The sequence below is a fragment of the Rhinolophus ferrumequinum genome, chromosome 19, assembly GCF_004115265.2.
Source record: "Rhinolophus ferrumequinum isolate MPI-CBG mRhiFer1 chromosome 19, mRhiFer1_v1.p, whole genome shotgun sequence".
Taxonomy (NCBI): domain Eukaryota; kingdom Metazoa; phylum Chordata; class Mammalia; order Chiroptera; family Rhinolophidae; genus Rhinolophus; species Rhinolophus ferrumequinum.
In genome coordinates this window covers 60,345,566-60,373,538 of record NC_046302.1, presented here as the reverse complement: position 1 = coordinate 60,373,538, position 27,973 = coordinate 60,345,566, and the positions used below count along the sequence as shown (strand labels likewise).

The window sequence follows — 27,973 nt, the reverse complement described above, 5'->3', positions numbered from 1 at the left end:
CCATACTGTGTATGTTGATCTGTTTGATGGTGTCCCACAGGTCCCTTAGGCTCTGTTCATTTTTCTTCAGTCTTTTTGTTTTCGTTCCTCAGACTCAGTAATTTCCATTGTCTTATATCCCAGTTTGCTGTTTCTTTCTTATGTGTACTCAAATCTGCCTTTGAATCCCATTAGTGAATATTTCATTTCAGTTATTATACTTTCAGCCCCAGAATTTCTTTATGGTTTCTCTGTTTTCTATCTCTTTACTAGATCCGTTTGGTTCATACATCATTTTCTTGACTTTCCTCAAGTTTTCTTTAAGACAGTTTTAAAGTCTTTGTCTCGTAGATCTGCCGTCAAGTCTTTTTTCAGGGACAGTTTCGGTTGATTTTTCTTTTGAATGGGCCATAATTTCCTATTTCTTTGTATGCCATGTGGGTTTTTGTTGTTGTTGAAAACTGCACATTTGGATCTAATAATGTGGCAACTCTGGAAATCTAATTCTCCCCATTCCCGAAAGTTTGCTGTTTTATGGATGTTTTGTTTTGGGTTTTTCCTAGTTGTAGACTGTCTGTGCTCAGGATCAGCCAAACCCCTCCCCAGACCCTCTCCCAATTCTCAAACACCCTCCATCTTATCAGAAATGTACAAGGACAGGGGGTCCCCGTGTCTACAGAGAAAGGAGCTGGCGGCCTGCCAGCATCACAGAGGTGAGGCAACGTTCTCCCTCCTGAAATGCTTTACAAAAATGGAAATGACATTCCAAGTTTCCTTGCTTTACCTTAACAGTGCACCTGCCTATCTGAGCTCTGTTAACCTTGTTCGTGTACTTCAGGCTGATAGTACTCGGAGAGCGCTTGTCCATGCAGAACTAAATGACGATGCACTTGGCTTTCTCCAGCAGCATTCTCGTGACACCCCCCAACACGTGTCCCTTCTCTGACAGGCTTATCACGGCCACACTAGGGACACTGGGCAGTGCTCTAGCCGCACACGGGGCCATGTTTAAATAATGAAATCACCATCAGAAGACACAAAAATGTGGAAAATGTAGCACAGCTATACTGAAAAGCACAGTTGGTGACAGTATGAGAGGAAGCGAGAAGGCAGTGTCACCTTGTCTGAACTTCACCTCTGCACACATTGAGAATGACTGTGAAAGCACGAGTTACAAAGACATTTCAGTGAGTCTGAAAATAATGAGCCACCTGAGTACCATCAATCTAAAAGGTTTTTATGCACTTTCCACACACCGTCTCACTTCTCACAGCGACAGTAACAAGAGTGCTCAGTGAGGACAACTGCACGCCACACGAAGGCTTCCCTGTGAGACACTAGAAGTGGCTGCGCTGCTCAAAGCAGAGGTCCCATCACGTGCAGCCTTCCCGTCCACTCCCTGGTGTCCTCAACAGTCCCTCAGCCCTTTCTGTTGTCACCTCTCTTCACCTCTGGTAACTGCTCTGCCTCTCGGAGCTCCCACTCGTGACCTGGGACGGTCTCCTCACAAAGGGTTCAGCCATTGTCCTGGTCATCTTCACTCACCGCCCACCTTGGGCAGTTCCTGGGAGAGGTCATTGTCTGGGCAGGGCTTGCACTTCTTCCTCTTTTTCTTCTGCTTTGTCAGCTCAGCCACCTGCTGGGGCCCCGACCACAGTGGGCTCACGCCCCCACGCCCCTTGTCCTTCCTCCTCTTGTACTCCACGATCTGCCTGCTGAGAGCCTCATGATCAATCCCGGTCAGACTCGAGGACACAGCGGGGCCCAGGGTGTCGCATGGCGGTGGGGCATCTGGGGCCTCAGGGTCCCTGCAGGGCAGAAGCACCGGTGACACGCCCGATCCACTCTGTGGGGCTCCCAGGGTAGTGGGCACCTCCCCACACCCTGTCCCCTGTGCACTGTCCCCATGCCCTCCAGAGGGATGCTGAGAGGACAGGATGGAGGGTGGGCCTGGGGATGGCATTCTCCAGCCCAGAGCCACTGCACCAACACTGCACGCGCCTGTGTGGCACGGGCCAGCCCAAGTCTGATGCAGCCATCTGCAGGTCACTGAACACATTTCAACGCTCCCATGTAAACATGCCAGTGCACCACCCCAGTGACACACAACTATGGTTGGGGCCTTTTACATTCATCACTCACATTACCTGATGAACTGAAAAGAATGAATTGTCTATTGTGAAAACTAAACCAGAGTGATGCTTTCAAAACCCCAATCTGGCAAGATTCGTCACAGAGCATCACAGCTCTGAACCCCCTAACGTTTCACTCAGGAAGGTTCCACGCCCACAGGTTTGCCTCCCCACCTGCCTCCTTGGTGCTGCCTGGAGCCTCCACTCTAGCTCAGTGGCCCTGAGGGCCCCCAAGGCCCTGACAGTACGCACGTGAGGGTGATGCGGCCGGCTGTGTGGCAACTCCCGCCCCTGGGACGGCCCTTCCACACACAGCCCTCAAATCCTCACATGCCTTCCTCGGAGGCAATGCTGCCCCCCACTGGGTGTCCCTCCCCTCCTAACAAACGACTGACTTCTCCATGATGGTAATTGCTTCCTGTTAGCCTCCACAGCAAAATGCAGGCCCCAAACACACCACTGTCTTCTGTTATTGCCTGTCCCCTAAGTGCAAGGACAGGGCCTACCGTGCACTGAGGGCAAGAAGAAGTGAGGAACACGCGTGTCCTTCACCGACACCACAGGTACTTCTGGGTGGACCTGAGGACCTCGTGAGGCCAGGGCACTGTCAACAGGCTGCTACCAGAGCACAGGGCAGGGCCCGGCCGCAATGGCAGCTGGGGGCGCCGTGGACATGCAACCCACACCTGCGTCTATGCCAAGAGCACCCAACACACGCCCATGTGCGTCACCTGCAGCTGTTCTGTATGACGTCATCTTTTTCATCAGGGGGGCCAAAGTCAGCAACTGCCAGTAACCGGTCAACCTGAAAAGGAACAGACTGAGGATGATTCAGCCACACCTCCCAGTGCCTGTGTCAGAGCCTGGATCCAGCTAACCTCGAGCGTCACGCGTCCCCAGGCTAGCTCGGCCGCAGGCCTTCCGACAGCACTTCACTGTCACTCCTTCTAATGACACCGTCCAAATGATGAGACCTGTTCCAAGCCCGTGCTTTCACACACGTGTTATTTTAACAATCACATTTTCTCTCATAACAGTTTTTAAAAACTACATTTAAAACTTGTAAATGTTAGTCAAATTTATGGGAGAAAGTTAGATATTAGCTGAATTAAATAACTAATATTTACTGGTTTGTCAAATGCTTGCTTTGCCATAGAATTCGTTTGGGGAAAAAGCCCCTCACATGGCCCCATAAAGTCAGTTGGGGCCACGTCGAGTGAGCCCAAGGCAGCCGAGATGCCCAAGCTGCAGGGCTCTCAAGCTGCCCACCCGAGGGCCTCACCCAAAGGGCACCCTGCTTCCTGCACACCAGGAGCGGCTGGCGCATCCACCTGCCCGCTCCACCTGCCAATGGGCCGGGTCACCAAGACTGTGCACTGAGGGCCGACCTCAGTGACCACTTTAGTGCAAGCCAGGGTGGGGGTGGGGGTGGGTCCTGCCATTCTGCAGCAACCAAAAGCACTGCACCAGTGACCATTACAAACGTGGACAGAAGTAGACCAAAAGAAAAACCAGTCCATAGAAAATACCAGAAATAGGACTGACGATGCCACAAAACTAGGACACACTGGACTTCTCCAAAGTTAAAACAGGAAGCAAAGATTCTCAGCACACATCCTGACAAGGGACTTCGAATGGATACATAATGAACTTACACACATCAACAACAGCACAAATAAAAACGGGTAGGATCTGAACAGATCTCAGAAAAGGAGTGACCCACGGGCAAATGAGCAAAAACCCAGGATCGTGAGGCAGCGAGAAACCGCACAGGAGGAAATCTGGGGAGGTGAGAGGAGGCAGCAAGCACAAGGGGGTCGGGGGGCAGTTCTGATTGCCTGAAGCTTGAAAATTGAAGAATGGAGATTTGGTTCACTAGTTAAAGTGACAGGGATAGCCAGAAAATGAAGTTACCTCTGGCGTCTTAGGCTGAGAAGGGGCACGGGAGCCCTTCTCTTCATTTGCGCCCTTCTAAGTCTACCTGTTTTAAACTGTATACATTATCTTTTTAAAAACCTTACTCCTGTAAAAGTTGACATCATTAAAGGTTTATTATGTAAAGGTCTCACCTCGGCTAGGGCTGCATGTCCTTTGTCCTGAATAAACACAATTGGCGGTACGTTCCTCAGAGTCTGCTGGGACATCAAAAGATGCCTGGAGAAAAACAGGGCAGATTTACACTGTAGTAGGTGACACTTAGTGCAGAAGTGTGACAGTGTCTGGAACAGAAACATGATAATCTTGTGAAGACGTAAGAAATAAGATCTGCTATCACATTATCCTAAGATGAAAATGTCAGTGGGCAGTGTCTTCTTTAGCCAATGGCACCTTACGAAAGGGTAAGAAATGCATCATCAGCACAACAGATTTTACTTTTCTAAATGCAGCTTGTGAGGTCCCTATAAATAATTGGACCTGAGTGCAGATAGCCTCCTGGGCTCCACGGATGGGCACTAGCCACCTGTCCATGTGACATCCTCCACTCAGGCGACATGCAATGGCCCCAAAGTGCAACACAATCCCCAAGGACCCAGACCTCAGATGACGGAGTGATCCCTGTACCACTGACACGTAACTCAGCAGACATAAAAGCAATCTGGTGTCAGTACCCAGTGAAATGGGGCTGCAACACACAGCAGGCCTGCTCAGCGACTCACTGCCTCTCTTTGCAATTATGGAAAAACCCTTACACTAAACCTTGGGTGATCAGAAGGGCTGGGAAAAGGGACATTCTGTTCAACTGAATTTTCTAACTACCTAAAAATTAATCAGAAGACATTATCTCAATAATTGTTGGAAATCTCTCACATTTCTGTTAAATGTAAGAAATGAAATTAACTGACAATTGCTCAGACACAAGTTTACACTCCCAGGGATGACGGCAATGGACGTCACTGACCACACTGTAGGCCAGCTAAGGACATGGTGTGAAAATACTAGTTCTGTGTACTACTGACTTTGCAACATCTGTCCCCTGCCCCTGACAAGAAGGATGACGTATGGGGAGGGGCAGCCGGGACAGAGACAGGAGAGGGGAACACGAAGGACAGGCTCAACTGTGAGGGTGAAGATAATGGGGTTTCTGCATCTTTTAAGCCTGAGGAGAAAACTGACTTCTTTACTGTCACCCAGCTCAGCAGTTCTCAAAACATCAGGACTCCTTTACACTGAAAAAATTACTGAAGACCCTGAAGAGCTTTTGTTTATGTGGGTTGTGTCTCCCAATGTTTGCCATACTAGAAATTAAAACTAAGAATTTGAGGGCGGCTGGATGGCTCAGTTGGATGGCCAGATGGCTCAGCTGGTTAGAGCACGAGCTCTGAACAACAGGGTTGCCGGTTCAACTCCCGCATGGGATGGTTGGCTGTGCCCCCTGCAACTAAGATTGAAAATGGTGACTGGACTTGGAGCTGAGCTGCGCCCTCCACAACTAGACTGAAGGACAATGACTTGGAGCTGATAGGCCCTGGAGAAGCACACTGTTCCCCAATATTCCCCAATAAAATAAAAAAATAAAAAGAATTTGAAATATATGTATGTAGTAATACATTTTAAGTAAACCTACTAAACATCCAGACAGACATTTTTAATGAAAAATAACTGTATTTTCCATACACAAAAATTTATTGAGGAGTGGCACTGTTTACACAGTTGCAGACTTCTTTCCTGCCCAGCTTAATGGAACCCAGCTGGGTCCTTACGACTGCATCTGCATTCAATCTGTTCCGATGTTATTTTGGTTGAAATATAAGAAGAAAATTTGGCCTCACACAGATCTGTAACTGGAAAATGGAGGAGTACATAAATATCCCTAAGAAAAGTGTGGATTTTTTTGTTTTTTAAGGAGGGCGCAGCTCACAGTGCTCCAAGTGGGGATCGGATCAGCAACCTTGGTGTTATTAGCACCACGTTCTAACCAACTGAGCTAATTGGCTGCCCCAAGTGTGGATTTTTTTGACACTAAACAAAAACTCAACAAATGGTAGTTTTTTAAAAGTTAGTTGCAATGTGGAATCTGAAACCACATCAAGATCGTGTCCTACTCTGTGACGTGAAAATCCACTGGTCTCCTGCACTCTGAGCTTGCCCGATGCATGATTCTGTAACCTCACGCACTGGTCATCAGGACAGAGTGGTCACCAAGCTACAGTTTCACAAAGTTGACAAATTTGACTACACGACATTGCACTTAATATCACCACCAATCTCATCCAGAATCCCTAAGTATTGGAAAGCTGCCAACCTCACAGCGATAGACACAAGTTTTCTAAAATTATAATTGTCACTTGAAAGTTTGAATGTTATCACTGGCAACAAGTATGGTCAGTTGTTGACCCAGCAATTCCACTGCTGGGTATCTACCCAAAAAATCTGAAAACATTTATCCATAAAGACACGTGTGCTCCAATGTTCATTGCATCTTTATTTACAGTGGCCAAGACATGGAAACAACTAAACAACTAAAGTGTTCTTCAATAGATGAATGGATAAAGAAATTGTGGTATATATACACAACGGAATACTATTCTGCCATAGGACAAGATGAAAGAGTTCCATTTGCGTCAACACAGATGGACCTTGAGGTTATAATGCTAAGCGAAATAAGTCAGACAGAACAAGTAGAGAACTATATGATTTCACTGATATGTGGGATATAAAACTGAAAACAACAAATGAACAAGACAAACAAATGAAGAAACAAAAACTCATAGACACAGACAACAGTTTAGGGGTTACCAGAGAGTAAGGGGGGAGGGGAGCTCTAGAAGATGGTAAACAGAGTCAAATATATGCTGAAGGAAGGAGAACTGACTCTGGGTGGTGAGCACATAATGTGAGATGTAGATGATGCATTACAGAATCGTACACCTGAAATCTATGTAACTTTACTAACAATTGTCACCCCAATAAACTTTAATTAAAAAAGAAAAGGGCCGGCCCGGTGGCTCAGGTGGTTGGAGCACCCTGCTCCTAATGCCAGTATCACCCACATGTTCGACTCCCACACGGGCCAGTGAGCCGCGCCCTCTACAGCTAAGATTGTGAACAACGGCTCTCCCTGGAGCTGGGCTGCTGGGAGCAGCTGGAGGTTGGCGTGGGCTGCCATGTGCTGCTGTAGGCTACTGTGTGTTGCTGTGGGCTACCATGTGCCACCAAGAATGGCCCGTGGCCAGCGTGAGTGGCTGGCAGCCAACGTGAGTGGCCGGCAGCCAGCATGAGCTGCTGTGTGCTGCCGTGGGCTGCTGTGTGCTGCCATGAGTGGCTGGTGGCCAGCCTGAGTGGCTGGCAGCCATTGTGAGCTGCTATGTGCTGCCATGGGCTGCTGTGTGCTGCTGTGGGTTGCTGTGTGCTGCCATGAGTGGCTGGCAGCCATTGTGAGCTGCTGAGTGCTGCCCTGGGCTACCATGTGCTGCCATGAGTGGCTGGTGGCCAGCGTGAGTGGTCGGCAGGCGGTGAGAGCTTCCGTGCGCTGCTGTGAGCAGCCGACTGGCGACCGACTGCCTCAGCCTGGGGGGGGGGGGGGGGGGGGCACAAGTCTCTTAATACCAGCATGGGCCAGGGAGCTGTGTCCTACACAACTAGATGGGAAAACAACAGCTTGAACCAGAGTTGGGGGCGGGGAGGCACAAGAAAGAGGGGGAAAAAAGTATAGTCTTGTTTTCCCAGAAGTGACAGGCTCACTTGTGTCATTTGAAGAACCGTGTCGGTCGAATACCCAAATCTGAATAACTACAGTTGGTTCCCTTGCTCCTTCGAGTGAAATGGTGTCCTTCTGTTCAGTCTAGCCATCACCACATTCTGCCAGGGGCAGCCACCCCCTCAGCACTTAGTGGGCACTCCACCACCCTGCCTGCCAACAGACTCACACCCAAGCATTGAAATTTAATGACATTAGTAACTTCTGCTGTCCATCAAGGCTATTCCTAAATACCACTGGCCTTGATTTGACTGAGCATGTGGCATGAAGCTCCACTGACCACCAGGCCACCTGGGCCAGCAATTTGACCCACATGGTTTCAGTGCTATTGTGCATAGTGAGAAAGGGACAGAACATGTTACTGGGGAAGCAGCTTTAACCTCACCAACTCCTGAAAGGGTCTTGGGGAGCCAGGGATGCATGTGGTTTTTTGAGAACCACAGACCTAGATAACAGCTCACGTAAAAAAATAAATTATACTCTGAAGTTCAAGAAAATGCTTCCAAACTTTTCCTTAACAGCAAAATTACATACTGAAGCAGGGTGGGAGCTCAAGCTGCTGCAGAAGCAAGCACCCGTGGCAGCCAGCGCGCTCACCTCAGCTGCGTGGAGCTCCTCTGCAGGACGGCCTTCGCATGTGTGTCCCGCTCGGCAGACAGAGTAGCCTTCCAGTACACCCGGCAGGCAGAGAAGTCCCACGTCACAGACACCTGAGTCCACCCGGCAAATCACTTTCAGCTCACGTGGGCTTTCCAATGAAAACCCAAGCGACAGCAGTCTTCAGCAATCAGCCACCTGCGAGCAGGTGCTCCGGCGGGTACACTGCCACAGCCCACCATCCCCACCACACACCCAGACACCAAACCCTCAGTGCCCACGCCACCCCGCAGCTCTCGTGACAACGCCTGAACTGCCCGTGTATCCTCATCGTTTCCCTTCAGCTGAACTTACTCTAAGCAGATAGACGGCAGAAATCACCTCCCTCACCTTTACACCAAGACAAAGGCAGAGGTGGCCACTTCTCACCTGGCTCCCAGGCCTCCCAGTTCTGCACTTCCTCACACTTACTGGGCGTCTCACCACACACTCCGTGCTGCCTGGTCACAGCCCCCGTGTGCAGCAGGAATGTGCCTCCACACCGCACACGTGGGCTTACACTGGCACACTCAGCACCACTCCCACAACGCAAACTAAAGACCTGGCGAGGGACGCAATCAGGCCTGCAGACCTCAGCCCCAACACTTCTCGATGCGCCCGGGCCAGCTACCTTGGAGAGCTCCACGTTCAGGTCGTAGATCTCTTGGCTCACTTGCGGGGTGCACAGCAAATCGGTGAGTGCTTTGTAGAGGAGGCCGTTCAGGGCCCTGAGGCGCACATGGTCTTCCTTCTTGGTTTTCTTTGAGGTGCTCTTGGTTGGGAATTCCAGCTGGGATGGCTTGTAAATCTCCGTTAGGAAAACACACACAAAGGCCAACATTAGAATGTATATTAAAACTACACTAACTTCCAAAAGGGGGCAGCTGGAAAGGACCTAAACACCTCATAAACAAGAAACAAATGTTACTCTCAGCTATCTTAGCTTTCATTAGGATACAGTGTATTTTACATAGCTGGATCATTCCAGATTTTACCCAGCATCGCTCCAAAATTAAAAGTACTGCCACTGAGTAGTTTTTTCTAAAAAATATTTTATTGAAATATAATCTACGTATCATAAAACTCCCCCTCTTAAAAGGTTCAGTTCAGTGGTTGGATACAGTGTATTTTTTTCTAACAAGAGCCATTCATTATATAAACTTCTACAGTATATCTACACACGTGTTTCACACACACACACACACACACACACTAAAAACTGAATGGACATTCCCATGTTAGAATTTGATCATAGATATGCCATTATGGAAAATTATAATGTCAGGTTTGTTTGTTTGTTTAAATCAAAACTCTATGTTACCACTGCTTCTAGTCCCACCCTTATAGACTTTGTCCCCTTCAGTATGGAAATGGAAGGAATGCCAGGCAGGAGCTTTGCCGACTTTTGGAACCTCATGCCCATCAAGGTTCTAAAGTGTCTCATCGCTGCGGCTGTCTACTTACCAAGTGAGGGCCCAAGGAAGGACCTTCATACCAAAACTTTTTTCTATGGGGAGAAAATAAAACTATGTTGCATATTGATAGAAAATTAAAGAAAAAAAGTTACATAAGCTAACTTGAGGTTATGATACCACAACTGTATCTAAGGGCTAAACAAAGTCTACTTCTAGTCCAAAAGGTAGAGAAAGAGGAACTTAAAAATACATGAACCAAACTGCACATGAACACTGTGCTTTGATAAAGCTGTTTCCCAGGGGTACAGGGTAACAACCGACACACACAGATACTGGGGTTGAACAACTAAGTAAATAGGTGTGGGTAGGGGAGCCAGGCTTTCAATGTTGCAATGGGAGGTTACAGAAGGGCAAGGAAAGGAAGCTAGAATGATCCGTGTGTTAGTGGAATAGAATTGGAGATCTGTATGATCTCAAGTTTCATTTAATATAGATACCGGTGGTGACATACAGAATCATTTACAGTGAAGTGTATATACACGGGTTAATGTACACACCAACTTTTTGCTCTGTCACCTCAATGGGCCTAAAAGACAGACAAGCAGCAATAAACATACTGAGCTCAGATCATGGTTTCTAATGCCATTCTCCACTAATGGGAAAGAGAGCTCCATGGAGAAATGGCTTATTCTAGAGCACAGGCATGGACTTGAATGATACTCTATCAATACTGGTTCATTAATTATAGCAAATGTGCCAGAACAACGTAAGATGCTAATATAGGGGAAACTGGGTGTGGTTTATGGGAACTTTGTACTATCTTTGCCAATTTTTCCATAAATCAAAAACTGTTTTTTTAAAAATAGTCTACCAACAAAAAGTCTAAAACAAAAACAAAAAAACTTACCACATATACCTACAAAAGTAGTATGAAAATCACCATTATACTTACCTCTTATCATAAAAATCTACCCTGACAAGCTTTCTTCATTCCTCAAATCAATCCCACATGGAAAGTATTAACATGGAAAGAAAATTTCTCATGGTTTTCAAATTTCCCTCTTTATTTGATGCAACTACTCTCCTAAAAAATGCTTCTAGTAACAATAATCAATATAAATATACACATCACTTTGCTTATTATGTTCATGATATACTGTTACTTTTAAACAGACTTAAAACTATGTTATCTCAACCGTAAAAGACCAGAAAAAATGTGGAGTGGGAAAAACAGCAAATGTTAACAGGGAGGGGTGGAATTGTTGGTGACCTTCCAATAATCACTAATCTAACAAGCAAAGTCTGAGCTTGCTGGCCGAGTGCTGGGAGCCAGGGCTCTGGGATTCCCGCCCTTCGCGTGGACCCCCGCCCCGTGGGCACCACCCTAGCCCCGTTACCTTGCGTGAGCCGCCCCATCCCCCCGCCCTCCGCACTCGGGGTGCATTACTTGGTTTTCGAGGCAAATTTCTTGAGCAGGTTCTTGCCGCAGGGGATCGGCGAACCGTGCAGTCCCCGGGCACCACCTGAAAGAAGCCCCGCATGGCGGCCGCCAAACAATGCCCAGAGCTCCGCGTGGAGCCCCAACAGGCCCTGGACCACAACCCACATGGCCGCCGAGGGAGGGCCGGAGCGGGATGAGGTACAGCGAAGTTACGTGGGTCGTGGCGGGGCCTGGAGGATGAGTAGGCGGGACTTGAAGCGGCGGGGTGGGGAGACGTACGTGCAGAGCGGTGCGGACGACGGGGGAGACGCAGGGCGGGGCGGGGCGACACGGGGGGGAAGGGTGGGGCCTGGAGGACGGGTAGGTGGGACGTGCAGCGGCGGGGCGGAGCCGTGTGTTGAGCGGTGTGGACGACGCGGTGGCGGGGGCGGCATGGGGTAGGGCGGGGCCTAGAGGATACATAGGCGGGGCGGAGCGACGTGGGGCGGGGCCTGGAGGGTGGGTAGGCGAGACGCGAAGCAGCGAGGCGGGGCGACGCGGGCGGGACGGAGTCCAGAGGACGAGTAGGCGGGACGAGAAGAAGCGGAGTGGGGCGACGTGCGTGCGGAGCGGTGCCGACGCGGGGCGGGGTTTTGATGCAGGGTGGGGCCTGGATGACGAGTCGGCGGGACGGGACATGGAGCGGTGGGGCGGGGCGACGTGAGTGCGGAGCGGTGCGGACGCGAGGCGGGGCGGCATGGGGTAGGGCGGGGCCTGGAGGATGCGTAGGAGGGACGGGGCGACGTGCGTGCGGAGCGGTTCGGACGCGGAGCGGGGTGGCATGGGGTAAGGCGGGGCCTAAAGGGTGGGTAGGCGGGAAGTGAAGCAGCGGGGCGAGGCGACGCGGGCGGGGCGGGGCGGGGCGGGGCGGGGGTCCGGAGGTCGGGTAGGAGAGACCTGAAGCGGAGGGGCGTGCCCGAACGGCAAGATGAGGTCACGTGTGGAGAGCGCACGGACCGTTAGGCTTCTGTGAGCGCAGGAGGAGGGGTAAGGTTTATGCAAATACACGAAGCTCACTGAGAAGGGTTCATTGCAACTCCCCTACCACTAAATAGCAAATGAAAGCAGGGAAGTGAGAGCTCTTCGCGGGGTGGTTTAAATGAAATGGGGGCCACCTGGAGAGTTGCCCGTGCTACTTATGCAACTAGGGAGGATTCATGTCTCTGCCTGTTTATACTGCCATTTCGTTTACTCATGCCTGAATATTTTCTTCCTACTACGACCTCACTAGGTTACCTGGAAAAGGACGCACACTCATCCCAAATCCATCGTCATCGTCCTCCCTGATAATTCCTGCAGCAAACAAGGCACACTTCCTTCTGATTCCCCCCCCGCCCCCCCTTGTTCATCACTGGCTCACAGAGATAATGGCACTGTTTGGTTTTCTCCCCACGAGGAAGTAAACCCCCTGAGAGTGGCGACTTTGTTTCCCAAGGTCGCCCCAGCACTTAGAACAGGACTTGGCATCTAGAAGGTGCTTGGTGATCATTTTTTGAATGATTGAAAAAACCGAATGAACAGGGATTAGATTATCAGCGAGACTGTAATCCAAGGAGCTATCAGAATTTAATAGGATGGAGAGCAACAGCCCACTGGAAAAATCCACAGACCCGCCCTGGTTTTTAATCCAAATTCAAATATTTGCAGGCTCTGGATGTTGACAACTACTTCTCTGTGCTCAGTTTCATGGTAAATGATAATAGAGCTCCCTCATAGAGCTGCCTCCAGGATGAAGTGAAAATGAACTGAAATTAGCAAGCTCTCAACAAATGGCAACTATTATTACTATTCTTAAACTTTTTCAGATAAAATAATAGTAAACCAATCCACATAGTGGACTCAAACAAATAAAATACACAAAATAATAGTTTTTTTCATTGATCTGCCATGTGTTCATCCCTCTGCATTCTCAGCCCACGTAAATCATTTAAGTAGCACTTCATTAGGAATGGGAAGGCCATCCAGAGAAGCCCGGATGCTTTCAACCAAGTTTTCCATCATCTGGAGTCTGGCTTGAGGAGTTGCACTTCCAATGTGAGGGGTCAGAGTGATGATTGAGGGAAACCATTCAGAGCTGCTTTGTCTCTTGAACTTCATATGCTAGTTTCACGTCCCACCCTGAGATGGGGAAGGTCCAGGAAGCCTTCTGGCATACCCTAAGTTACACCTAGTTGTGAACCACCACTCATCTTACCCTAGTATGTGGGACCCTACATTTTTGAGTGTAAAACACATACCTTAACTGCATCCAGGACATGAGTACACAATGGCACAACATGCTGGTGGATTGAACATGGGCTCACAAGACAGAAAAGGGCCTTAAGGGAGACAGGTTCTGGTCCCGGAATCATAGGACAAGCTGAATGCACCTTTATTGAGGACTGGCATTCAGAGGGAAAAAGATTTATTAACTAGAATTAGCAGAGTAGAGGGAGTCCTCTTCCAGGAAGAAGGCAAGGATGGGAGTCAGCCTGTAAGATAATTGTTGTCATGCAGCTGCCTGCCCATCTGTCCCCTCATGCCTACCCCTAAAAAGAAAGACGAGTCTGTGAGACTGTTCCTTTCAGGGACTTTGCTTCACCTTTGTGCTTACACCTCATGTCTCTCTGTTTGGCCCCCAAAAGATGGCTGGCTAGCCAATGACAGGTAAGATTCCTCAAGAGCGGAACGACTTAAGACAGGCACAGTCACATGCGGACCACCAGAAGAACTCAACGTGGTAGAAAGAGGTGGGCACAGCCCTCCGCTTTCCCCCATCTAAGGAGAGCATTTGCCTATGTGGCTGTATTCCTTTCCACACCCTGCTTGGGAAGTGATTCTAGATGTGATAACATCAGTTCTCCATCTCAGCAAGTTTCAGCATAAAAGTTTTGTCCCCTGGGGAGGTACAAACAACAATTACTAATACATCAGGGGACTTTTCGTAGGCAAGGGTGATTGGTTTGAACCAGTTTTCTGGTGGGGTGTATGAGACTCACAGACCGTAGGAAAAACAATGCTACTTCCTTGTATGTACATCAATAAAAGCCACAAGGTGGCCCGATTTGGGGCTCTCAGTCCTATGAGGCTGTGAGACCCTTGGCCCCTGTTTCAAACCTTTCTTGATTCCCGTTTCTTAAGCCTTCACCGCCCCTTCTCGTTCTCTCACTGCCCATGTTGCGCTGGACGCGACAGATAATGAGGTTTTAGTGAAGTGGGTCAGGCAGACTAAACATAATGATGGATAACACTATAACCCAACACTGGGAAACAGCTGTAACCTGACCCAACAGGGCCTCCTATTTTAATACACAGGCCAAAGTGGCCACGTGACAATGACCCTCCACCCTAGCTACTGAGACTCCAGGGGCACACTTTGGGAATCTTACAGACCCCTAAACCTATGGAAATCTCTGGGGGCACTTGTAACTTATATCACGCCACTATGACTGCCCTAGCCCCCGGGACTGATCCAAGTAAGACATACCCTGCAGTACAGTTAGCAGGGGTGAGAACTATTCTGAATAACACTCACCCTCCTCATGGAAGGAGGTGGGCCTTACTACATAACAGCACATACTGGAAACTAGTCTCAGGAGGAGGCTGTGAACTGAAACGGGGTTACTGGCTTCGTGACAATGGACTTGGAACCCAGAGATAACTGGCATGGCCAATTGTAACAATACCTGTCCATAATAACATCTGGTGTATAGGCAAGAGCCAATTCTGTTGAGAAGGCACAGCAAATACCTCTATAATTATTAATGATTTGTTATGTAATGAAACTGAATTATGGCATGACCAATATTGTGATATGGTGTAACCCTGGCATCGCTGGTAAATATAACTGCTTCATGTAAATACATCCTATGATAATACTGACGCTGAGGGCAATAGTATTGGGAGATTGAGTTAAAGCTTCCTCAGAACCTGATACCGAAAGGAAACGACTGGCCTGAGGAAAAACTAGATTTAGCTAACCAGCAGCTAATTTATACACTAAATAGCACTTCACAAATCCAAATAATGGTAGATCAATGAGCAAACTAGAACAAAATACAAAAAAGTATGTAATGGCTTTATAGGGTGGTTTAGTTGCTGTTTTAAATCTACTCCTGCCCTCACTGGCTGCTTCGCGTGCCGGCAGTCCTACTGATAGTCTCGCTGTAGCCGCCACATAAAAACTGCGGTAAATGCAGCTGCTGCAGTACATACTGTCATTCTGTTGTAAGACTGCTCTGGTCAAGACGGGATGGCCGTGGGGTAAAGGACTGACTGCAGAAAGGCCGGAGCGTCACACCCAGCACCTGCCCAGGACAGGCTCTGGGTGCCACACTGCCTGACAAGTATCTTCTTGTCCCTGGGGCCATGAGGAAAGCCAGACAGCTAATGCTAAGACAGTCATTCATGGTGAATGCCTGCTTTGGCTGACCTGGAGCCCTGGGCCACTCTGCATCATTCTGACCTCTGGACGGGCTGGAGACCAAGTAGCGAATGTCAGACATGGAGGCCCTCCATGGCGCCAAGGCTTGGGAGAGCTTCCCTGGTTAGAAATACTTCCAGTGTGTTATCAGACATCACTGCGGAAGTCGTAACTGCTGGCCCTCCAACTGCACTGGGAGAGGACAACTGCTGTCTCCCGGGATGCACCCCACGCACTGCCTGCCTTTGCTGATTTGAATCTGTACACTTTCACTATAATAAACTGTAAGTGTGAGTGGAAAAGCTTTCCTGGGCGTCTTTCCAGCAAATCATTAAGCTTGAAGGTGATGTTGGGGGCTCCTTGCTCTATTGGCAAATGAATTTTTTCTTTTTAAAATAATCTTGTAGTAAATTCTTTTGTAAGACAAAGAACACCTAAGTAGTATGATTAAATAATCCCAAATTTCTTACTTAAAAATATTTTTACAGTAAACAGCAACAAAATGTCTGCCCCAAAAATGAAGATGAAAATTTAAATATATCTGATACATAGATTAGAAATTAATATGGCTATCTAAAGATTAAGCTATTCCGAAAATAATTGCTAAATCTGTCAGCCACAAAAATGAGTTGACCTGGGACACTGGGAGCACACCACCTATACCACCTATTAGGATAAACTAAACTTTGGGCTTTAAGCCAGGTTTTGGCCCTGGGATTTGTTAGTGAATCTAAAGAAAAGCTCATTTTAGCAGACAAGGCAACAGGGGTGATCATGTGACTTCTAGGTTTCTGAGTAAGTGGACAACTGTCTAAAATGTTCACGTTTCTTAATTTACATTGAAATTATTTTTTGTTCTAGATTAGTGGTTCTTCAATATTTGGTCTCAGAATGTCTTTACACTTAAAATTTGAAAACCCCAAAGAACATTTGTTTACATGGGTTATATCTGTCAACATTTACTGTATTAGAAATTAAAAATGAAAAAAAATTAATACAATAATACAGAAGCACACATTTCTTTAGCTAAAAGTCATCACATGTCATTTGTCACTGGAAAACTACGATACTTTTGAGAAAACATGAGTGGAAAGGTAAATCACATCTTACAGTATTATGAAAACAGTTTTGACTTCACAGATCAAAACTATTGATCCAGACAACCTTCTAAGAAACACTGTTCTAAATAAATTATTTTTCTCAGAAACGTCTGTAAGTTCTATGGTCAATCTTGATAAATTTAGATATTAAATTTGGTTGTAATATCATTCAGCTGACTATAATTTGTTTACTGGATAGAAATCAAAGCTGGAGGAATGAAAGCTACCGTAGGACAGCTAGTTTAAAGGATGACAGCATGAAGATTTCAAAATAAATGACAAAATCAAGACTCTAGCCGTAACAGGCTGATCTTTGGGTCAAAGCACAGAAGCAAATGAAATTAAATAGAAATAAACGTAAAATTCCACACATACACTTAAAAAACAATTGAAGGAATAACAATTTCAGTTTTAGCTAACTAAAAGCTTCATGAGCTAAGTAAGGGTGCCACAAGGCCTCTGAAAACACGTGCTGCCGACATAGACTTTGGGTGACTTTTCTGCAGGGCCCAGGTCACAACGCAAATACTGTGTTCGGTTCTTGAGAGGACCTTAAAACTGAAGAGCTAGAGGACAGTCCCAATGAGAAGGTGTCTAGAAATGCCATTATTTAGGCTAAAATTTAAGAACATGAAGGTATTTAGCCTCAGACAAAAGACTAAGATGAGAGAGGAATTGTTTTAGAATGCGTGGCAGTTAGTAAAAGGGAAGAAAACCAAAGTTGGCCTCCATGCTGCAGAGCAGACCAGGGTCAGTGGGAGGGGGACTATTTGGTGCCAAAGCCCACTGAGCCCTGTCCCTGGAGGTGTCAGCAGAGGACAGCCTGTCCCCAGGCCTGCCTGCACAGGCCCCTCCCAGGCCGAGACCTTGCAGTCCTGTCCAAGCACTGCTGTCTGAGGGCCATGGCCACCCCAGGGGCTGTGGGTTGTGTGGCTTGTCACTTGGGCAGGGGTTCCGGGTATGTCACATCCAGTGCTGCCGCCTTGATAACCCCAGTTTGAAGTGCTTCCAGCAGTGCGTCCTGATCCACTAGCAGACCTGAGGCAACAACACAAGGCCTCTGTGGTTACCACGGCGAGGAGGACACCGGGAAGACCTCGGTCATATCAGCTACTACTGCAACATGTGTGGGGCCATCAAAGGCCTGACATGGTGGCCTGTGAGTTCAGGCGGGCACGGAGCATGGTGATCCACAGTCACTCAGGGAGCAGGCATCACACCCACTGAGACCATGCGGCTCCAGTGCAGACAGCTCACACACACATTACACGTTACACGCATCACGTACAAGGTCAGACAATTAAGCTCACAAACTTGTTGCAACGTTGTTGCTAACCTTTTTTTGATATCAGAGGGATTGTTCATTATGAATTTGTACCAACTGGACAGACAGTTAACCAAGTTTACTATTTGGAAGTGCTGAAAAGACTGCGTGAAAAAGTTAGACGACCTGAACTTTTCGCCAACAATTCATGGCTCTTGCATTACAACAATGCACCGGCTCACACAGCACTGTCTGTGAGGGAGTTTTTAGCCAGCAAACAAATACCTGTATTGGAACACCCTCCCTACTCACCTGATCTGGCCCCTAATGACTTCTATCTTTACCCAAAGATAAAGGAAATGTTGAAAGGAAGACATTTTGATGACATTCAGGACATCCAAGGTAATACGACGGCAGCTCTGATGGCCATTCCAGAAAGAGTTCCAAAATTGCTTTGAAGGGTAGACTAGGCACTGGCGTCAGTGCATAGCTTCCCAAGGGGAGTACTTCGAAGGTGACCGTAGTGATATTCAGCAGTGAGGTATGTAGCACTTTTTCTAGGATGAGTTCATGAACTTAATTGTCAGACCTCATATGTTACACATAGATCACATGCATTATACACACGTTAAGACTGCGTGCTCCCTACCTGCCACTTCAAACGCACACAGTAGGCAGAGGAGGGCTAGAAGGTTTGAATTTTCAGACAACTTTCACATATTAACTCAGCCCTGTGAGTTTCCCAGAGGAGGGACACGGGTGGCTGCTGGCAGCACCAGGTCTCATGCCCTGCGTCCCCAACCCCGAGAAGGCCCAGCCTGGATGTTTGGCGTCAGTGTGCTGTCACTCGCCGGTGTCCAGAGGACTCTAAGTCTTTTTTATAAATGCCACACTAGCCCCCCACGATATTAGGTTATACCACCTCCTGTGTGTAAACACAAACCACACTACCTAAACTTCAAAGCCATGCTAACACTGGTTACTTTTCAAAGTGAAGGCTCAGAAAATTCATCCCCATAAATTTTGCTTAATTGCACCTGGAAAACCAAACTGTGAAACACCTCTACCCAAAGTACCTGCCCAAACCTGGATTCCAAAACCCCCACATTGCAGATTTTCATTCTTTTTGCTACTAATTTGAAGTCCAAAAGATGTGAAGACCAAAATCAGAAATATTTCTAAATAGAAAGTAAAATCCCTTTAACTTATGCTCCCCCAGTCTAGTCTAAGTGGGGTTTTCAGCCCCTCGAGGAAAAAGTCCACAGCAAACGCTGGGACCATGAGGGGTTGTCCTGCATAGTTGTCCAGCCACCTGGCCACACAGAAGCGGAGCAGGTACCTCTGCCAATGTTGACGAGAATAGCAGTGGCTTCATCAGCCTCAGTTCCCTCCTTCCAATCAGGCCGTGGGTCTGCGGCGTCAGGCCCACGGCCAACATCACGAAGTCCGATCGCTGAAGCAGATAATCCAGCCTCTCACAGTATGTGGCCCCAACAGCTTCCTCCTCCTCCAACTTCCTATGAAGGGAACAGGGAAGAAAAATCACATTCTGTAGTCAGAAATTCATCAAGTCGCCCCAGGAAGGAGTCTCTGAGGGAGCCAGGGCCTCGGTCTCCCCTCCATGTGGGGCTAGGACTCAGCCATGAGGCCCCGTGGGCACCTTTGGGTTGTCCAAGCAAGCTCTTGGCGTCTGTAGGATTTCACACTGGACCCAGAACTCCTTGGGGCCGGGAGCTTCCTCTCACTCATCTGGAACCCTAGAGTCTGGTACAAGCCTGATCGAGCATCAGACTTGTCAGAGCATTACAGGATGTGGGAAGCACATCAAAGTTTCCAGAAAACAAAACAGGAGAAAGCCTGGGAATGTTCCGTCAAACAGAAAGCGAGGATCCAAGGGTCTGGTGCGTTCTGTTTTGGGTCCAATCTGAACTCCTGCTCTGGCCACCCCGGACAGCTGATTACTCAACGCAAATTCAAGCTCCAGGAGGCCCAGGTGGCTGCCACCGCCACACAGACACGAAACCCAAAATTATAGGAAGTCTCTCCTAGCATGAGTCTTGGTGGGGGACCGCCAGGAGGGAAGATGAACGCCCTGCCCACATCCCACACCTAGTCCAGGAAGAGCCCGGCCTCATGTTTGCCCCTCATCACACTGAAGCTGTGACAGCTGCCTCAGCCAGTCCACTGTCCACTGTGCAAATGCAGTGGCTGAGAAAGGGCACGGTTCGCATGTAACATTTCCCAGCTCAGCACCAAGCACAGCTCCATTCCACGTGCCGTGCCATGGGAAGCCACTGACAGCTGGTGCCCAGTGGCTGTCCTCTGGCCTATCTGCAGAGGGGGCTGGAATTCAACAGCAGACAAGCAGCTCCTTAGAGGGATGTGTGTGCATAAAACGAGAGAGAAAAAGCAGGTCTGAAGGTTGTTTTGGACATGGAGTCAGTAGGACTGTGTGTTGGGCTGAACTGCATATGAAAGGAAATGGGTTTCAGAATGAATAAGGGAGTGGATGAGCATATACCTCAGAACTAAAGTGGGTGTGGATAGCATCTCTCATGATAAAAAAGTCACTTGAGAAATAAAAGAACAATTATAGGTGAGTTGAAATCTTTTTGGTGACTTTTTCAGTGGAAACAAGTCACAGCCACGTTTCTAGGTAACTATCAGCCCTACTTTCTAGGAAGTGCCAGGGAATCTTAGGAAACATGGAGGGAGCAACATCCAGCCACAGTTAAGTCATGATGGTGTCAGTGCCGCCCCACGCCCTCCAAGCCCACGTTGCGAGCCCTACCTGCACTTCCTGTTGTGGTACAGAATCATCTCGAACGCCCGGGCCCTCTGAGCGACCTTGTAGCCGATCCTACCCATGCCCACGATGCCCAGGGTGGCCCCCGTCACCTCCTGGCCCAACCAGTTTATGAAAAACTCCTCTGTATCTGGTGAGATGGCCATCTGATGACCTAAGGTACACAACGTGACAGTGGGAGTGGAGATGGTACCGCGCAGAAAACCCTCAGCCCTTCCTGGGACCTTCTAACAAGGTTACCAGGGTAGAGAACGCTGGTGGCCGACCACGGCTCTCACGCTTTCCATTCTGACAACAAACAGGTTTCTGCAAAGGAAAAAGGAGGAACAGACGGCAGCGTCCTCATGACAGAACCTCCTGGCAGAATGCTTGAAAATAGCAACTCCTTTCATTCAGGAGGAAGTTTTGGTTAAAATATGTTGGTTTTGGGGTGGGTGTCTGTGTGTGTGTGATTGTACGTGTGTGACTGTGTGTATGTGTATGTATGACTGTGTGTGACTGAGTGACTGTTTGTGACCGTGACTGTATGTGACTATGTATGTGACTGCACGTGTCTGTGTGTGACTGTCTGTGTGTGACTGGGTGACTGTGTGTGACCGTGACTGCATATGTATGTCTGTGTGTGACCATGTGTGTGACTGCACATGTCTGTGTTGTGACTATGTGTGTGACTGTGTGACCATGTGTGACTACACGTGTGTGTGACTGTGTGACTGTGTGACCGTGACTGCGTATGTACGTCTGACTGTCTATGACTGTGTGACCATGTGTGTGAGCGCACTGTGTGTGACTGTGTGTGACTGCACGTCTGTGACTGTGTGAACATGTGTGTGACTGTGACCACGTGTGTGACTGCACATGTATGTGTATGTTTGACTGCATGTGTGTGTGACTAGGAGTGGTAACCAGCACACACAGAAACACAGAAGAGCATGCTTCTTGCTTCTCTTTCCTCAGCCCCTTCACGCCCAAGCTCCATCAGGATGGGCGAGTGCTGACCTCCTGCACTGCCTTTCCTGGGGACACTCCTGGGGACGCCCCAGAGGTGTGCAGGGTGTGGGCAGGTGGGACTCTGCCTACCCACTTGCAGGCCTTCACCCTTCCTCTCCTCCCTCTCCTCTCCCTCTCTCCTTCCTTCCCCCTCCCTTTCCTTCCTCTCCTCCACCTCCCTTCCCCCTTCCTCTCCCTCTCTCCTCCCCTCCCTTTCTCCCCGTTCTCCCTCCCCCTTCTTCCCTCTCCCTCTCCTCCCCCTCCTCTCACCTTTCTCTCCCTCTTTCTCCCCTCCCTCTCTTCCCCTCTCCCATTCCTTCTGCAGCCTGTGCAGAAACCCTAAGTGAGCTGGAAGCAGACCTTAAGACGCCCGCCAACCACCAGGTGAGCCTTCAGAATGACTGCAGCCCTGGTCAACATCTGATTCACGTTTCTTGAGAGACCCTGAGCAGAACTGTCCAGGTCCGCCAGTCTTAGATTCCTGACCTTAACACCTGGGAGATAACAGATGTTTGTTTTTTCTAGCAACTAAAATTCAGGATAATTTGTTATGTATGCAGCAATAAATAACTAATAAAATTGACTGTGGACAAAAAAGGGGTTCTGATAAAAAGTCACCTCACAGGGTGATCTGACCATAAATTCCAGACTCGGTGGGTCATGGTAGGTGGGTGGTCACACCCAGGCCTGTAACTTTTTTAGTAAAAGGTTACCTTGGCATGAAACAGCTCTGGGCTCACACCCCTTTGAGATGCCAGATTAATCCTATTCATGAGGTTCAGACCCCTGCAGTGTAACCATCTTCAAGAGGATACTTGGTTTTGTCAGCTGTCCTGTAATCCATCCCCACCTGCTTTCTCCCACTTTCATTTAATCTTCCTCAAATTCCCTTCTTGATTCCAAATGCAAAAAACGAAGCTGCAAACTGTCCTTCAGGGAGCATTTGAGATCTTGCCTCCCAACAACTGTTGTGAATTTTGGATCAAATAGACTCTTAGAGAAATTCTCTACAGGTTTGGAAGTTCTTACATCAACATGACCATTTTCTACTGTGAAAACAAAAGATATTTGTTATCATCTGCCAAATGAATTAAATAAGGTTTTACGTTTCTTGTTGCTAATTAAAAACATCTTTAACATTTTATAGCTTTCCTCCAAAAAAAAAAACCTGCTGTGTTTCAAGAATTGAGGCTAATTAATGCATTTTTATCTTTGGGTTATGAACATAGTTTAAAATGTTTAAGACTGGTTTAAAGCTCAGAGCATAATCGGTTAAAATCTTTTTTGGACTTTGAGCAAAAGATTAAGAGAGCTCTATTCAAGATAAGATTTCAGTTGATTTTCACACAGAGGCTTTATCCTTGACTTCCCATTGACCTTGACTTCCCATTGACCTTGGTTGGAGGGCAATGCATACACCCATCACACCACAGGCTTCAGATTTCCCACGTGACTCCATGATTCCGGGACTCTTGGAGGCTGCACATGCTGAGAAGGAAGGAGACTCACAGTCAGGCTGAGAGGGAGCCCTAGGCAAAGTCTGGGCTCCCACCTTTCTCTGTCTCTTTCTCTCGCGCTGTAATTCCTTTCACAAGCATAGAATTTGACCTCCTCCAGTCACAGGCCAGGAGTCCACCAAAGGAACACTAGATATTGGCTGCTGGCACCCAGCCCTGTGCTCAGAGGGGTCGGTGGCTATGAAAGTCTTGGACATCTATCTGCTCTGGCACAGCCCTGTGGCTGGTCAGTGGTCTCTCAGCTCTCCTGAGTTCTTGATGCAGCTGGAGTAATAACAACAGGAAGTGTGTTATAGTTGCACCCAAAGATCCCATTTCCTTCTTCTCCCCTAATTTCTGTATAAAGAGAGCTAAGTAGTGTGCGCCTCTGGGACGTGTTCTTGGGCAGTAACAACATGAGGGGTAGGTTGGGAACATTCTGGCAAGGAAGGAGCATGCAATGCTGTGGTCGTATCGTCAGTCACTTGCATTTGGTCCAAGTCAAAAGATAAACCCACACGTGAAGTTTGGAAAAATCAGATTTTACAGCTTTGGTTTTGCCTAACAGAGTGATAATTCAGATATAGATTTTCTAACTGGTGTGTGCTTTCTCCTCATGAGGTTCCATTTATACTGCTAAAATAGATTAAAAATTTGTATTTTCTTCTTTCAAAATGACTGCTTAATTTTTTAAAAAAACTACTGTTTTTGAAATTGCCTTCAACAGATCAAAGGCTCTAAATTCAGGATTTTCTTCTTATAAACCCCCTATAAAATTGAGGCCCAGAAAGAAAAATAAAGTAAAATAAACTTCCAACAGCTTGCTTCAAAAGACAAGTATGACTGACATTTACACAGTAGTCATGGAGGAATGGCAGGGAGCGAGGTGTGCAGACCCACTGGTTCTGCAACCCCAGGGGCCCTGTGACAGCTGTGCTGGACCAAGGGGGCAGGGGGGGGGGTGGGGGAGGGGGGTGGGGGGAGGGGAGGCCACAGAGACTCAAGGACTTCTTCAATTTGCAAAAGAGGCAGAGCAATAAAGAATAGGTTTTTTAATTTAAAAAGCAAAACTGGAAAACAGAAAAACCAAATGCGACCAATAAAAGTATGTTTTAGTTTTGGGGATAGAAAGAGAACCAACCAAGACGGGGTGAGGGCAGGGAAGAGGACAAATGAAAAGAACAAAGCGGGAGGGGGCTCAGGCCAACTGCTTGGCTGTGCTTCTCTCTGAAACTCACTTTCCTCCAAAGTAAAGTGAGGGTCCCCGATAGCCCTGCACAGTGGCCCTGAGAGTGAGAGGTGAGGAAGACAAATAAAATGGAGTCACTGTCATTAAGCTGTTACATTACTAACTTCAAGTGGGCTGAGGCGTAAGGAAACCATCACTCCTGCTGACAGGTCCTGACAACCCAAATGTCTGAACTTCCTAGGCCTGCGCCCACACCTGGATGCACATCACTGTGTTGTGTGTGAATGCCTGTATGTACATTAAACCTTCAGTTAGTCATCTGATGACCTCAGGAAGGAAACGTTCCATTGTCTAGACCACCGGACATCTGATGAATATCATCTTGGACCGATCTAGGGGCTCAGAATGCAGAACTGAGTCTTCTTTTAACTAACACTCTGACTTTTCTTGCTCCTTTGGAACACTCTGGGTATTGCCGATTTGCAAGCCCCAAGACCTTTGAATAAATCTTCCTCATTTATTTCTAGCTAAAGCCTCCTGACTCCTTTTGAGTATATCCCATAGAGATAATATGCAGAGTCTGGAGAGTCAACTATAAGCTTTCAGTGGATGCAAGTTACTAATGTTTAAATCTGAGCAATTCAGATATTAATATTTACCTGTCTCTAAAAATGAACAAAATTACACCGAAGAGGGAGAGTGAATTCATAAAACACAGTGAAATTCCTTAAAATCCTATTCCTCACACATCTTCCACTCTTAATATTTGACAGGTGGGTCCAATATACCCCAAATCACCCTCATGTACCAAGACTTGCCTTAAATCAGCACCAGCTGGCTTTTGTTCCCCTCCCTGCCAAACCTGCCCTCTTCTCTCTCCAACCCCTTTCAAAGTCTATTCTCATCTCACCTACAGTAGTTTTCTGTCCCCATCATGAGTATAAAATCAAAAGTGTTTGCTCTCTGTCTCTCACACAGACTCCTGGCCCAAATTGTGCACAAGAGACTCAGAAAAGAGGCTGAAGCCCCTCTGCTTTCTTATCCTTCGCATGATATTATCTTAGCATGGAAAATTATCTGATCAGTACATGACTAGATAAGGGGACCTAAAAGATTCAGCTATGCCAAAGAGTTCGGAGTCCTTGACAATCTGTTTGCTAGTGAGGGATTGATGAAAACTGAACTGTTTTCATCTTTTGTGATGTTTCTTTAGTCACCAGGTATCAACAAGCCCAATATAATTTAAAACCACAATGTGTCTCAGCAAAAACAGGTGCTACACTCCTGAAAAACTAGATTCCTATAAGGGAATAAACTATGAGCTAAAATCTGATGTGAGTGTTAGGCCATATTTAGGCCAGGAACAGGAAGCTTCGTATCTTAAAAGCCATCTCATCCTGCTTTAGGCCTTGTATCTTTCACTAATGTTTGCCTTAGGCCTGGAGAAGCCTCCAGGAAAGCAGAAACCAGCTTATCCTGTCTTGCTTTGAACTCTGGCTCCTAGGGGCTTGTGATCAGTGGGCCTGGGCAGACGGAGGCCTGGGGGCCAGGGTGTGGAGCCAGCAGGAGGGCTAGGTCATGCCCTGAAACCCTTTGCTGCTAGAGACAATGCAACAAAAACCCCCTGAAGCATTGAAGGGGGAACAACTTTGTTTACCCCCACCTATAAAACTCTATACCCCTTTTTGCTGGGGGAGGTTATGATCTTTGCAGCTCAAACATGCCAAATAAATTCTAATAGACCAATTTTGGTCGCTCGCAACTCACTCATTCCGCCAGCCATGCCTAACAGTGAGTACCTGAATTTTACCCATTTAAAGCTTAATCTGCCATTGCCTATAGCTCAGAAAAATAAATACCTGTACAAATTGACCTTTAATTTCTAGCAGAGTCCCTGAAGCCACCTTAAACCTCTCAAACGCGGCAGGAATAAATAATAACAACGTTGGTTTTCCCCTGTTAAATCCTTTAGGATCTTGAAATACGGGTCAGGATGCGTGTCAGGACTTTAACGTGGCTCACCTATCCCAGGTGAGGTCTGGGGTCACAGCCACGCCCACGCGGCAGAGCTCGGTCCAGTCTCCGGCCCACGCCATGACATCCTAGGGGGCACGCTTACAATGAAGTAAGTAGTGCTACATCTGTTGTCCTTGATAACTAAGCGGCCCGTGGTCCCTCTGGGGGCTTATTGATAGGAGGATGTGGAGAAGCCACTATGGCAAAGGGACGTTGAAACTACAAATACTGTGAATTTGTAAGGGCTATTTTGAGAGTTTCCGTTTGGATGAGGGGACTCTTCCTGACCTGAAATCTCTCCAGAAGACCCCTGGGGCATTCCCTCCTGTTTCAGCATCCCTCCTGGACAGTGGTGATAAACCACTGGGAAAAATGGATGGCATCCTGCCTCCCAACACTGTAAGGTTGCAGAATGCAAGATCAGTATACAAACACCAATTGTATTTCTACACACTAGTTATGAATAACCTGAAATTATTTAAAATAATTGCAGAGAAGGGGCAGCCAGTTAGCTCAGTGGGTTACAGTGCGATGCTCATAACACCAGAGTTGCCAGTTCGACTCCCACATGGGCCAGTGTGAGCTGCGCCCTCCACAACTAGACTGAAACAACTACTTGACTTGGAGCTGATGGGTCCTGGAAAAACACACTTAAATAAATAAAAAAGTTTAAAAAATAATAATAATTCCATAGAAAATAAAGACCTAAATAAACAGAAAGACCTCCCGTATCCATGGACTGGAAAACATAATATTAAGACAGCAATACTCCCTAAATTGGAGTACAGATTCAACATTTCCTATCAAAATCCCAGCTGCCTTTTTTGCAGAAATTGACAAACTCATCCTAAAGTTCATATGGAATGCAAAGGACGCAGAAAAGCCAAACCAATCTTGAAAAGGAACAAAACTGGAGGAGTCACTTCCTGATTTCTAGACTTACTACTAACACAGTACGTGAACTTCATTTCTTATAGCATGCATATTGCTTTAATCCAAGCAGGCTTTGTTTATCCTGATAAAACTATGATTCACTTGCATTTAAGCCCTTAGGACACTGGGTTCTGGTCAACACCAAATTCACTTAAGAATAAAGCGTCAGGTCTATCAATCATGACCAAGACACAACCACCAAACCTCCAACTAGAACAAGGTTTGACCCTTGGCCTCAGTTATGCTTCAGCTCTGGACTCATGAAAGCGGATCGGCCCCACAACCGCACCCCCTGCGAACTGGATCAAACAAGGCCATGACTGACACCAGGACCCACAGCCATGACCAACTGCTCTCTGCTTTGGCCCCGACCAATTAGTGGAGCCCACGACCCCCACTCCCATAGAGACCACGATTAATGATTGTTCCCTCCTGTA

At 47.5% G+C, this 27,973-nt stretch overlaps 2 protein-coding genes across 3 annotated transcripts in view; both read right to left on the bottom strand.

Moving 5' to 3' along the window:
- Window positions 1-1,195: 1,195 nt before the first annotated feature.
- On the bottom strand, window positions 1,196-11,578 carry RBFA (ribosome binding factor A). Of its 2 annotated transcripts, none has more exons than XM_033135583.1 (7): window positions 11,308-11,578; window positions 9,910-9,952; window positions 9,077-9,253; window positions 8,407-8,519; window positions 4,181-4,265; window positions 2,843-2,931; window positions 1,196-1,787 (listed from the first exon to the last, which is right to left on the bottom strand). In XM_033135583.1, exons 1-7 carry the CDS (start codon window positions 11,466-11,468, stop codon window positions 1,517-1,519), a joined length of 939 nt encoding a protein of 312 aa, XP_032991474.1. In that variant the 5' UTR covers window positions 11,469-11,578; the 3' UTR covers window positions 1,196-1,516. The 2 variants fall into 2 exon arrangements, with proteins under 2 accessions (XP_032991474.1, XP_032991476.1); XM_033135585.1 differs by having other exon boundaries at window positions 2,843-2,916; window positions 11,308-11,575.
- Window positions 11,579-16,687: 5,109 nt separating this feature from the next.
- The window catches only part of LOC117038693 (probable 2-ketogluconate reductase), a 13,023-nt gene continuing 1,737 nt past the window's right edge, over window positions 16,688-27,973 (bottom strand). The window contains exons 2-4 of the mRNA XM_033135595.1: window positions 20,898-21,066; window positions 19,446-19,623; window positions 16,688-17,880 (exon numbers count right to left, since the gene is read on the bottom strand). Coding sequence (XP_032991486.1) covers window positions 17,872-17,880; window positions 19,446-19,623; window positions 20,898-21,058 — 348 coding nt within the window. The 5' untranslated portion in view covers window positions 21,059-21,066 and the 3' untranslated portion in view covers window positions 16,688-17,871. The remainder of the gene's footprint in view (window positions 17,881-19,445; window positions 19,624-20,897; window positions 21,067-27,973) is intronic.